Consider the following 13,479-nt stretch of genomic DNA (forward strand, 5'->3'; position numbering starts at 1 on the left):
CTCTCCGAGTCTGACTAGAGACCGGAGACTGGCCTGCCCTCGTGAAGGGCTCCCCAACCTAGGTTGGATGCATCTGTCGAGTTAACTTTCCACTTCGTAACAGTGCCCAAACTCACGCCCATCTGGTACCAGACGGGATTTTTCCATGCAGCCAGAGCCAACACACAGCTGTGGTCTACCTTGATTTGCAATCGGCCCGAGAGCCATGCGTGAGCTGGAACGCGGCGATTCAGCCAGTGCTGTAGGTGGCGCATGTGTAACAGACCTAGTCTGAGAACTGGCGCCGCCGAGGCCATGAGACCCAGCATCCTCTGAAAGTGTTTGAGAGGAATGCGTGCACCGGACCTGAGGGAAACCGCTCGGTTCTGAACAGAGAGCGCGCGCTGTGACGTCAGTCGCGCGCTCATCTGCAGTGAGTCCAATACTGTTCCCAGAAACTAAACTTTCTGTGTGGGAGACAATGAACTCTTTGCCACGTTGATTCTGAGTCCCAAGCATTCTAAATGGTTGAGAAGCCAAGATCTGTGGTTTAATAACTGTATCTCTGACTGAGCTATTATGAGCCAGTCGTCGAGATAATTGAGAATTCTCATTCCCCGAAGCCTCAGCGGGGTTAGCGCCGCTTCAATGCACTTCGTAAACGTGCGGGGAGCCAGAGATAGACCAAAAGGTAGCACCTTGTATTGGTATACTTTCCCCTCGAAGGCGAATCTCAAGAATGGCCTGTGATGAGGGGCTATTTGTATGTGGAAATAGGCATCCTCTAGATCCACAGTGAAAAACCAATCTCCCGGGCGAATGTGCGCGAGGATTTGTTTCATTCTCAACATTCTGAACGGGCGCTTCATAAGGGCTTTGTTCAGATGTCTGAGATCTAGGATGGGTCTGAGACCACCGTCCTTTTTTGGTACAAGGAAGTAACGACTGTAAAAGCCCGACTCGCTCTGTGAGGGGTGTACGGCTTCCACTGCCCCTTTTATTAACAGTTTTGATATCTCGGTTCGAAGCACGTGACTTGTGTCGCTTCTCACCGTTGTCTCTTCCACGGCGCGAAAGCGCGGTGGTCTGCGAGCAAACTGTAGCGAGTAACCTTTTTCTATTATGTTCAACACCCATCTCGAAATGCCAGGAATGGCCTGCCAGGCCTCGGCCTTCGAAGCCAGGGGCTGAATTAATCTGTGGGGCGAGTCGCTGAGTAACAGGGACTCGGTGGCCCGATAATTTTGCGCCAAGTTGGCGCTTATGAGGGAAATGTTTCCCGCCGCCTGAGTGCAGGGGGCCGGGGGGCATAGAATATTGGTGCTTGTGTACAGGCGAGCGTGTTTGAGCACGGGCTCGTTGACTGTGAGAATAATGTTTCCAGCCACCTGAGTGCAGGGGGCTGGGGAACATGGGGGAGTGCTTGAGTGTAGGGGTACATGCTTTAATGCTGGCACACTGCATACAGAGAAAAAGCTCTTTTTGTGACTCATATTGGTCGCCGTGAAAACGGCGTTTGTGCACAGGCGAGCGCGCTTGCGCTTGTGCACAGGCTCGTTGGCTGTAAATGTGATGTTCCCAGCCACCTTGAAGGGAGCTGGGGAACGTTTTAGAAAAGAGCGAGGTAGTACACCGGCCGAAGCGGGCGCTATCCACCTTCTCTTTATACCTCTGGCTAGGACGGCTTCAGAGGCTCAGATTTCGACACATTGCTGGGTCGGGGACCTCGACGCTCCGGTGGTCTGCTGCGGCTCGTAGAGCGGGAACGCTGTCCGGGCTTAGAAGCCGCGCAAGGCTGGTGAGCTGATGGCGCCGCCTTGGTGGGCTGGGCTGGTCCAGCTTTAGCGTGACGGCTAGCAGAGGAGCTGGAACGCTTAGGCAGTAAATGTCATATTGCCTGCGAAGCCTTCTGTGCTACAGTGAAGCGCTCTATGAACCCAACCACGGAGGGACCAAATAATCCTGAAGGCGACATGGGCGCGTCTAGGAAAGCAGTCTTGTCCGCGTCCTTCATTTCGGTTAGGTTGAGCCACAAATGGCGCTCCAACACCGTCAAGCTGGACATACATCTGCTGATCGCCTGAGCGTTGGCCTCGGTGGCGCGCAGGGCCAAGTCAGGTTGTTAGTTCCTCGTGGACATCTGGGAAGAAGGGAGCGGGCCTTTGAGCGGTCGGTTGACGGCGGTTCTCGAAAAACCACTCATCCAGTCGGCTTCTCGTGGGCTCCTCGGGTTGAGACCAGTCAATGCCGAGGTCGTCCACGGCCTTCGTGAGCAGGCGCATAAGCTCAGCGTCGACTGAGGTTATGGCGCTGCTGGCAGTCCGCGTCGAAGTGGCGTGCTCCGATGCGGTGTCCGACCACCCGCTTTCGGATGCAGCAAGGGAAAGGCTGTCATCCTCTTCCTCCTCCGGTCCGCCGAAGGAAACAGTAGCAGCTGCCAGGCGATGGGAGCTGTGCTGTTCCTCGACGAACAATACGATGTGCCGATCCTCGTCCGCGATAAAACCTCTGCACGAGGCGCAGGAACGAGACATTTGAAACAACGTCTCGGCTCTTTTTGAATGTGTAAACACAGAAGGTATTAAAAGGATATGTGCCGGATGGCGCAGCTGGAAGGCAGGCTGAAGGCGGAGAATCCGACGTCCTCAGGCTGCAGTGTTCCGCTGGGTGCGTGTCGACGGCAGGCTTCGATCCGGAGCTCAGCGAGAGCAAGTCGCTGAAGAAGAATTAATCTGACTAACCTTGCGAGACAGGGTCTTATATACCCTTGGCTATGCAAATTCTGTTGCCCCTTGTGGCAGGAATTTAGAAGGACCTGATTGGTCCGTCCCGCCCCGCGGTCTCGCTATAGGTTTCTGCAGTTGCAGCGGCACAGCCAATCAGCACGCAGCTGCTTCCTGCTGAGAGTTGTGCAGCTGCACTGCGTGAAAAAGGTATTTTTGGATAAAAATTAGCTTCAATATCTCGAGGAAAGGAATTCCCCCCATAAGCGTTTAGCAAACGCAATACGAGAGTACTCTCGTAAGGGAACAAATCGCATCATGATAGTTGTAAACTTACCTATCGGCTAACTCCCGCTGGTAACTCCCGGTTGCCAAAAATCCTAAAACTGAAAGGACTTGGGTTGGTACCGGGATGGAGCGGTTTCGTGCAGTTGGCCTTTGCAATGTTGGGCCCAATTCAGCACAAAGATCCAAGAGCATGGCTCTAGGGAGCCTAAATCGGCTTATTAGCCAGTCATCATCTCTAAACAGTCTCTTGGGGGCAGTCGTGGCCTAATGGTTAGAGAGTCGGACTTGTAACCGGAAGGTTGCGGGTTCGAGTCTCAGGTCCGGCAGGAATTGTCGGTGGGGGCAGTGAATAACCAGCACCCTCCTCCATCCTCAATACCACGACTGAGGTGAGACCCTTGAGCAAGGCACCGAACCCCCAACTGCTCCCCGGGCGCCCCAGCAATATGACTGCCCACTACTCCGGGTGTGTTCTCTGTGTTTGTGTGTTCACTACTGTGTGTGTGCACTTGGATGGGTTAAATGCAGAGCACAAATTCCAAGTATGGGTCACTTCACTTCACTTCAAACACTCTTTCCCTCCTAAGTCTGCCATTGGCATAGTCCTCTAGCAATGTCAGCGCATCCATCATGCAATACTACATGCAGAAGTGTCACATTCAATCCTTTACACTTGGTGGTAAACCCATACGCCCACCGTGAGATCATTAGAAAATTAAAATGAAGGAAAATCAATTGATGTACTTTTATTTGATCATTTATTGACATTTATTTATTTAAATTGGTATTGTGAACATGCATTATGACATGGCATTATGGCAGACATAAAATTTTTATTTGACCATTTTTGTATGATCAGCTGTTTGTTTTTTTGATCTGGCAGGACCGGCTCTCTACGCCTTCAATGATGCAGCCTTCACAGAGGAAGACTGGGAGGGGATTCAGAGAGTCGGCAGAAGCATCAAGCAGGACGACCCAACAAAAGTTGGGAGATTTGGGATTGGCTTTAACTCTGTTTACCATATTACAGGTGAAATGCACTGCATTAACAGATTGGCTTGTATAACTTTTTTGTGTATTCTTCTGCCTGCTGATTAGAAATCTTACAGTATCGCCTGTTGATTTATGTAGCATTAACATCACAATATGCCAGTTCATTTTTAAATTATATATCACATTATGTATACAAAGCTACTAATGATCACAATAACGTAATTGTTGTGTTAGTTGTATTCTCAGATTTCTAATGGTTAGCATGCTAAGTTACTAGCAAAGCAAACCTCCAAAGAATGATGTGCTCACAGTAATATTTTAATAATTCTTTTTGAATTTTATTATGATGTTAAATTGCCAGAGAGTAGGCTGTTTTCAGTAATATTATTGTAGGTTCCACAACAGAAAGATAATATGTACAGTAATACTGTTCATTAGGACTTTTAGTCTTGAAATATTGACATATTCACACGTTTATGTCATCATTTATTTTAAACAGAATAATCATTTTTATTAATTTCCCACTGATTTATGCTATCTGATGAGCATTAGGGGCTTCCAGCACTGTCTGCCTGTTTTCTCTTCCACGATCGCTGTTATGACTCCGAGGAAGATCATTCACTGCATATATGCCACTCATTACGTGTTCATAACCCACCCCTTTCGTCCGATGACGAACTTCCATTACACTTTCACAGTCAATTTTGTACACAACAAACCCAGAAAAAGTGCTTCTACAAGTGGAACATGAGAAATTCTATGCAGGTGCAGCAATTCTAATAAAAGGTTATCATAACATGACCAAATTCCACATTAGAGCGCAATAGAAGTTATTGCAAGAAGTTATTGGTGATCTAAAGCGAGTTTTGAGTAAAAGCATAGGATTAATCGTATAAATTGTCTTATGTAGCTCTATGTTCAGGTGCAGCTATATTTCATGATGTATTTTGTCAAAAGAATTTTCATAAATTCATAAAATGTTTTGTTCTGTTTTCTAGAAAGACTATTTATAATAGGTGGATAAATGTTAATTGGAATCAAAGAGATGTGGATGGTAGTTCATCAGCAAACGTATCACAAAACTCATCATCTGTCCGCCATCCATCCGCACCAACGTTTTTTTCCGCCATCCGCTGATTGTTTTAAGGTCTATGGGCGATGAAAGCTCTTGCCTGTTCTAGAAAGGATACTGATCCGATGCAGCAAAGATATTTAAAGACTAAAGTCCCTACTAGTATAACCTATTGGCTATGAATATTGTATCCCCAGAATAGGCTATCAACAGTGAACTCCGATCGGCGCACAGGGACAAAAATAAATAAATAGCCTAAATAGAGGTCGACCGATATATCGGGCCGATATTTGTCATTTTTTAATATATCGGCAGATATTTTCAGCCAGATAGAGTAAAAGATGCACAGGATCCAAAAGCGAGTTAATACTGTTTATTCACTCTCAAGACACAAAAAGGAAGATAAACAGGAAGTCCAGAGTCTCAGAGAACGAACAGGTATCCAAGCCGGAAGAGAAGCAGGCAACAGGACCGCAGGAAAGTGATGCAGGGACGCAATGGGCAACTCCACGGCGGTGAACCTCTAGGAACGAGAACCGGCAGAACTCCCAGGAGAAACAGATAAGCACACACAGGAACACAGGAAAACCTGCAACGATCTGACAATACGGGTGAGTGAGTGAGATGTATAAATAGGGAGAGATAATCAGGTGCAGCTGGCTGTGATGATCAGAGCTGCAATCAGTGGCCACGCCTCCAAACACAGAGAGAGAATGAACAGTACGTGACAGTACCCCTCTCGATTAAATTCATCGATAAGAGAGTGATCCAGTATGTCCCTAGCAGGAACCCAACTTCTCTCCTCTGGACCGTAACCCTCCCAGTCCACCAAATACTGAAATCCACATCCCCTCCGTCTCGAGTCCAGAATACGATTGACCGTATAGGTAGGTTCCCCATCTACGAGTCGCGGCGGGGGGGAACCGGGGCAGGCGGATTAATAAGGGAATGAAATACAGGTTTTAATTTGGATACATGGAACACAGGGTGAATCCTCCCGCACACTGGAGGTAGCTTGAGGCGGACTGTCACCGGGCTAATGATCTTGGTAACAGGGAATGGACCAATGAATTTGGGAGCAAGTTTGTTACACATGGAGCGGAGAGGAATATTATTGGATGAAAGCCACACTTTTTGACCAACGACGTAGACGGGAGGCTTAGGCCTTGGTGCGCGCTCCCACCTGGAGCAAAGTCTCGCGGGCTCTGCTCCATGTGAGGCGACACCTCTGGCGTTCGAAGCGGTCAAAAACGCGAGATAAAGCATTGGCTTGATGTTTTTAGAGCCAGGAGGTACGAGAGAGAAAAATCAAAACGTCCGAAAAAAATCCTTCTTACCCACAGAAAAGAACCCCGCCCCCGCTGGAGAAGAGGAAGAGCGGATGAAACCAGAAGCTAATAAATCAGAAATATATTTCTCCATGGCCTCCCTTTCTGGAGCAGAAAGTGAGCATAACTTGCCTTTCGATGGAGATGTACCTGGCAGTAACTGTATTGCACAGTCATAGGGACGATGAGGAGGTAGAGAAGCAGCCCGGGACTTACTGAACACTTCCTTCAGGTCGAGATACTCCTGTGGCACGTTTGACAAGTTCACCGACTCATCCTGCAACACAGAACTAGACACAGATGTACAAGCAGACACAAGACCAGAGGCATTACACTGATTGCTCCAGGCAGAGATGGAATTAAGTCCCCAGTCGACCTTGGGGTTATGCTTCACCAGCCAGGGGTGACAGAGGACAATGGAAACCAGTGGAGAGTCAGTAAGTAAAAAGTCCATTCTCTCCGTGTGGTTCCCAGATGTGACCAGAGTGAGAGTGTCAGTGGAGTGTGTGATGGCTGGCAGAGGCTGTCCGTTAAGGGAGTGAACGGTGATGGGATGGTGAAGTGGAACAATGGGGATCTTGAGCTGAATGGCCAGTGAATAATCCAAGAAATTACCTTCCGCCCCACCAGTCCACCAGAGCCTGACAGTTGTAAGTCTTGTTTGCCCATTGCAGTCTTCCCAAGAGGAGGGTGGTGGACGAGGATTTCCCCAACGTGGACCTACCCAACAGTAACCTCTTATCTACTGTCGGGCTTGATCTTTTACGGGGCAGTTGTTGAGGAAATACCCCGCCGCACCACAGTAGAGGCAGAGTCCCCTCGATCGCCGACATTCCCTCTCCTCCCGGGAGAGCCGAGCTCGTCCTACCTGCATGGGCTTGTGATTGACCGGTGGGCTGATTGTGTTCTCCCCGGCGAACTTGTGGAATTCAGAGACTTGTCTCGTTCGTAAGCATTGATCATGTAGCTGTAGTCGCGCATCCACACGCAGAGCCAAATCCATAAATCTGTTAAGATCTCTGCGTAATTCCAGCGCATAGATTTTTTCACCTGCGTCACTAACGCCTGCACGGCCCGTGCTGTAGCCACCGCCTGTTCATCCTGCTGGTCCATACGCTGGTTACTGGTGGTTAGATAATCCTGTAACTCTGTAACACTCGCTGGATCCATTGGTGGTCAGATCGTTCTGTCAGCCAGATAGAGATGGAAAAGATGCACAGGATCCAAAAGCGAGTTAATAGTGTTTATTCACTCTCAAGTCACAAAAAAAGGAAGATAAACAGGAAGTCCAGAGTCTCAGAGAATGAATAGGTATCCAAGCCGGAAGAGAAGCAGGCAACAGGACCCCAGGACTGTGACGCAGGGACACAATGGGCAACTCCACGGCGGCGAACCTCCAGGAACGATAACTGGCAGAACTCCCAGGAGAAACAGATAAGCACACACAGGAACACAGGGAAACCTGCAACGATCTGACAATACGGGTGAGTGAGTGAGATGTATAAATAGGGAGAGATAATCAGGTGCAGCTGGCGTGATGATCAGAGCCGCAATCAGTGGCCACGCCTCCAACACAACCACACAAACACAGAGAGAGAATTAATCAATGAACCCATGAACTGTGACAGATATCCGTGTTTAGTAGTGCCGATTTAAAGTCAGGCATGTCCGCGGGCAGCCCCGTGTTATTGGTGCGCAGAGGTGGACAGTAACTAAGTACATTTACTTGAGTACTGTACTTAAGTACACTTTTTGAGTATCTGTACTTTCCTTGAGTAGTATTTTTTCTGGAAACTTATGACTTTTACTTCACTACATTTGAAAGACAAATATCGTACTTTTTACTCCATTACATTTCAATCAAGGCCCTCGAAGTAAAAAGTCGTAGCCGCTTTGAAAGTCAGTGGATGATTTGTGTTCTTCTTTAAAACATGAATCGGTTTTTTTTTTTTTTTTTTTTCAGACAGCCTATCAGTAATCACTCTTGTAGGATCACATGAAGTTCAATGATTTCCTAGTATTTTTTGAACACTAATCAATTGATGGCAAAATAGAAGGCGGCAGTTCCCAGACGCAACCATGGTCCTACTTAAAAGTTAAAATTCAGAAGAGCAGATGTGGATGAGTCTGAAAAAGTGCGACGACACGAAAGTGCACACAGAAAGCTGCCTCTCAGACTGCTTTCTGTGTACTGAAGTACTGAACTTTAGTCTATTGAAAACTAAAATCTTATTATAGTCAATTAAAACTAGACTAAAACTAAAACAATTCAGATGCCTAAAATGTTATAGTCAAAAGACTGACTAAAACTAAATCCAAGTTTGCTGTCAAAATTAACACTGGTATGAAGTATGATTGGTCAAATGATTTTTATAGATTTACCTGCCAAGTTGACATAGCCTTGTGGATACAGCGCTAACGCATAACGTTCGACAATGATGTTAGTTAGCATGCAAAAACGTAGTTGGGCTAATAATGTTAACTGAAGTCCTTTCAGAAATGTTTTTTACATAATCCTGTCAAATAAACACAATGTAGAAACCTTTCTTTTCTTGTATGATTTTGACTTTGATAAGAGCTTTGTAACTTTTAAGCAAGTATTTAAATGAGTTCAAGGTATGCTAGATGTCAGACGGAGCTTAAACCACCATGATGGAACAGCGTGCATTCATACAACAATGCAACAATAATAAAATAATGCATTTAGTTTTACTTTTGATACTCAAGTACTTTTAAAAGCAAGTACTTCTGTACTTTTACTTAAGTAAAAACCTATCTTTACAACTTTCACTTGTAATGGAGTAATATTTAACCAATAGTATTTTTACTTTTACTCAAGTAATGGAGTTCTGTACTTTGTCCACCTCTGTTGGTGCGGTGGAAGCATCAGGAACTGGCATAATGCTACAGCTTGTAGAAGGTTTGCTTACTTGCAGTTAACTTTAAGGACTGTAGTTGAAAACTATCAGCAGCTTGCTTGCTAACATATTAGCCCCAATGTTATAAGTTCTGTTTTATTTTTCCTGTGTCGGAGTCAGAGAATGTCCCTCTGTGCGTGGGGTGAAGAAGGAGGCAGCTCTCAGAAACACTGCAGCGTGATTGAGGGCGAGGGCTACATTACTCCGCCCCACTCACAGACAGCACCGTGCTCGGAGACACAGAGCTGTCCTGACTCCTGGAGCATCCCAGAACAGTGTATGGCAGTCTTGTTTATACCTGAGGCGTCCGCACGAGTGCGAGGGTGCGTGCGGCAAAAATGATGTTAACGCGGAGTGGGTTGTCGTGCACGTTGAGCGCAGTCATCGGATGCGTGTGCAGTCAGCGGAGGCTCGCGCTGCGGAGCCAGACGAAAGTATAAACAAGGCTTTAAGCACCCTCAGTTGATTCTGTAGCATAATAATATACTGGCAAAACAGATTGGGCAGATTTGCACGTTTGTGTTTGCGCTCTGGAGAGCGCTAAATGTTGAGAGCGCCATCTATTTACAACGTGTTATTGCAGCGGTGAGTAATGTAGCCAGATCTCTTGAACGCGATCAGAGTTTTTATTCTGTGCTGAGTTAATGCAGGCTCGCAAAACTCGAGGCTATACAGTCTATAAAATCCATTGAAGAAAACTATTGATTTTCATGCTGCTAAGAGGACCGACGGCCAACTGCATGCTGCAAAGTTTGGGAAGTGACATCTAAATATAAATGCTGGATTCACTCTGCACGAGACCGAAATTATCCTCCTGAGACCCAGAATACCGGTTTTGCCTCTGTAGAGGACATTATATTTGAGTTAATTTCTCTGACAACATACACAAGTTTTAAGTCTGGATATTCTTATGAAATATGATATTCTTATGAAAATATTCCTTTTTATTACTCCCATTATTACACGTCGCTTTACATTACATATTGTCCCAAAAAGACATTACTATGCAAATTAGATATGGTGTATAGATGCATTTCATAGAATGGGAATGGCATTTATGGTTTCCAATTTATTGATTTGTTTGGTTAACTTTGGATAAATATTTTATTTTAATACCTATTATTTTAATATTTTGTTATGAATATCTGAACATGCAATACATCAAAAGAAAGAAGAGAGAGTTTAAAAAAAGAGAGTTTAAAGAGAAAATCACAATTTTCACAAACTACAACGTGCATATATCACAGGTTGGGGTGGGCGCTTAAATCAACCGGCTGTCACCCCTGGCTTGCACACCACCATGAGAAGCAGCACCGCAGGACACAACAGACAGGGCAACAAAAGGCAAGTATAAAAATCTCTTTATTTACTTTAAAACATCTCATTAAAACAATTACTGTAGTGCTTCAACGTTCTCTTCACTGGAGGGAAGGGGAGGGTATGTGTACTTCACCGCTTTAGCAGGCTCTTCACTGGACTTGGACAGAGAGGGTACATATACTTCACAGCTTCACTGGACTCAGACAGAGAGGAGGGTACGTATACTTCACAGCTTTAACAGGCTTTTCACTGGACTCAGACAGAGAGGGTACGTATACTGCAAATCTCACAACTCGCAGAGAAGGCTCAGGCATGGGGTCTCGTCCACCACTCGCTGATGTTAAATTAGATGGAAAGCAGCTGTGAAGCACAAATCACTCAATGCAGTTACAAGTCCTCCAAGAAAAGTTAAAATCATCATACGATTCCATACACTTCAGCGGGACGTCGATTGTTCCATAATCCGACTAGAATTAGACACTTTTCTCACCCCAGGTGCTGGCCTCACGTCAGTTTCTCACTCTCTCCTCCAGCCTGTCCTTCTCCTTGCCCGGGTCCACATCTCTCTTCCTCCCCCGCCGTTCCTCTGCTGAATTAAATCACAATGCCCTTTTATACTCCCCTACTGCAGAGTGCGCCCCAATCGCCGCTCTGTTGTTCTTGCTCCCGCACCTGATTGTAATTCCCGTCATTTGCCCATACACCCGGAACCGGCAGCCTCCTCGGTCCCCTGCTAAAAGCGCTCCCCGCAGAAACTCGTGCTCCATTTTAAGTTCCTCCCCATTCAAAATTCGTCACCCGTGACACATAAGCAATGCTTTTATCATTTGTTTCTGCTACTTTTGATCTGGAGATTCTGTACTCATTCAGGAGATGTGTAATATCGCCCCTAAAGTATAACAGTGAAAACACATAAAGCCGGAAAATTCTGTCAATGGCGGGAAAGCGACATCTCATAAATTACAGAAATTTCCATCATTGGCAGGTAAAGAGTTAAAATAGACTTATTGTATTATCCACAATTATAGTGTATCAGCACTCTGTGATTGTTTAATAATAACTGCCCCTCAGAGTACTTGTGGTGTCTTATTCTGACTTGGGATTTGGCACAACACTGGCGACGCTAAAAATATTACAAATTATTATTATTGTTTTTTTGCAGACTTGCCATGTGTATTCAGTTCTGAACACCTTGCCATTTTTGACCCACAAAAGAAGATGTTTGGAGATGATGAAGAAGGCTATCGATGGTCTTTGGATGATGAAGGGGACAGAGAGAGACTTTTGACCTTGAGAGATCAGTTCCAGCCCTTTCAAAATGTTGTTAGTCAACTCGACAGTTGTTCCTGGGAGAAGGTCATCAGCGAGGAGAAATACTTTAAAGGAACGCTTTTCCGTTTCCCTCTGCGTAATGAGGCTTCTGAGATCTCTGATAACTTGTATGACTCCAAAAAAGTTACACAGCTTTTTGACAGTTTCATTGCTGATGCAGACATCAGTCTTCTTTTCCTGAGAAATGTGTCATCCATTACTTTGCTCCATATCGACACCAATGGCTTCTGCAACAATAGGCTAAAGGTTTCAGTGTTAAATCAATCTGACACTGACCTTTCTCATGTCAAGCAGGAATTGTTTGACAGAAAAACTTGTTTCAAAACAGTATCACACATTTCGCATAAAATGGAAGAAACAAAGTCCCAGTGGCTTATGACGAATTGCCTTCTGAACCGCGGATATAAACCAGAGATTGACTCTCTAGGCAGTAAACTGAGCTTCTACCCTCAAGTTGGTGCAGCTTTTCGATTAGATGAAGACAGATCACTTTGCAATGGGCGACTAAGTTGCTTTCTGCCACTTCCAAATAATGAATCAAACAAAACTGGGCTTCCCATTCACATCAACGCTTGCTTTGGCCTGACAGATAATCGGAGGTTCATTAAGTGGCAAGAGGAGGATCAGAAGAATGACGAGTCTGCAAAGTGGAATGAGCTACTTATAAAAGATATTCTTCCTAATGGATATCTTATAATGATCCTGGATGCCATTCAGTTATCCAGAAACTCAACCCTGCCTGCTGCCACTGTGTACAATCTTTGGCCTGACCTATCCAAGACTGCACATAAAGACAGATGGCATGAAGTTGCATTAGACACTCTGAAGGGTCTAATTGAAAACAAGATCTTTCACCTTGCCGAAGATGAGAAGATCTGGGTATCTCCCTCAGATGCAGTTTTTCCAGTCAACGATATATGTAGTGACCCAATGTCTGCAGTGTCAAAGTTATTGATTACTGAAGGAGAGACCCAGTCCCAGAACATGTTTTGAAAGATGTTCAAGAAATCTTCCCTGAAAGTGACACTTTGACATGGGTGACTTCATCTTATGTTAGAGATGTCCTTCACAGAAGTAAGGCTGAAAACCTCAGTAAAGATGACAAATACTCTCTTCTTGAGTTTGCTCTCAGTGATGAGAAGTACACAGAGCTACAAGGCCTTAAGCTTCTGCCTCTCAGTGATGGAACCTTCACTTCATTTAGCAATGAAGAGCAGAACACGGTTTTGATCGACAATGAAAAGTTTCCAAGGTAAGGTGTGACACAGTTGTCTATTTCCTACTTTAGTAGGAATTTAGTAATATTGTGTTTTCAAAGTACTAATAATTTCTTTTATCTTTGTTTAGATCATTGCTGCCATTTTGTAAAGAAAGATTTATACCCAACGATCTGAGTCATATTTGCACTATGCAAATACGGAAACTAGCAAAAATGAGTAAGAAAAACGTTTCATAATTTCCATTGTGAATTCTTATAATAATATGAAATTAATATCATACATATTTGTGAAATTTGGTCTTACTAT

General features: G+C 45.2%; 1 protein-coding gene across 1 annotated transcript in view; it reads left to right on the forward strand.

Moving 5' to 3' along the window:
- Positions 1-13,479, forward strand: part of LOC307129016 (sacsin-like) — a gene marked incomplete at its 5' end in the record, with an annotated part of 46,182 nt that overhangs the window by 21,798 nt on the left and 10,905 nt on the right. The window contains 4 exon segments of the mRNA XM_079821128.1: positions 3,874-4,020; positions 11,784-12,925; positions 12,928-13,205; positions 13,301-13,389. Of these exon segments, the coding sequence (XP_079677254.1) occupies positions 3,874-4,020; positions 11,784-12,925; positions 12,928-13,205; positions 13,301-13,389 (1,656 nt within the window).

The sequence above is a fragment of the Gobio gobio genome, assembly GCF_949357685.1.
Source record: "Gobio gobio genome assembly, chromosome: 7".
Lineage (NCBI taxonomy): Eukaryota > Metazoa > Chordata > Actinopteri > Cypriniformes > Gobionidae > Gobio > Gobio gobio.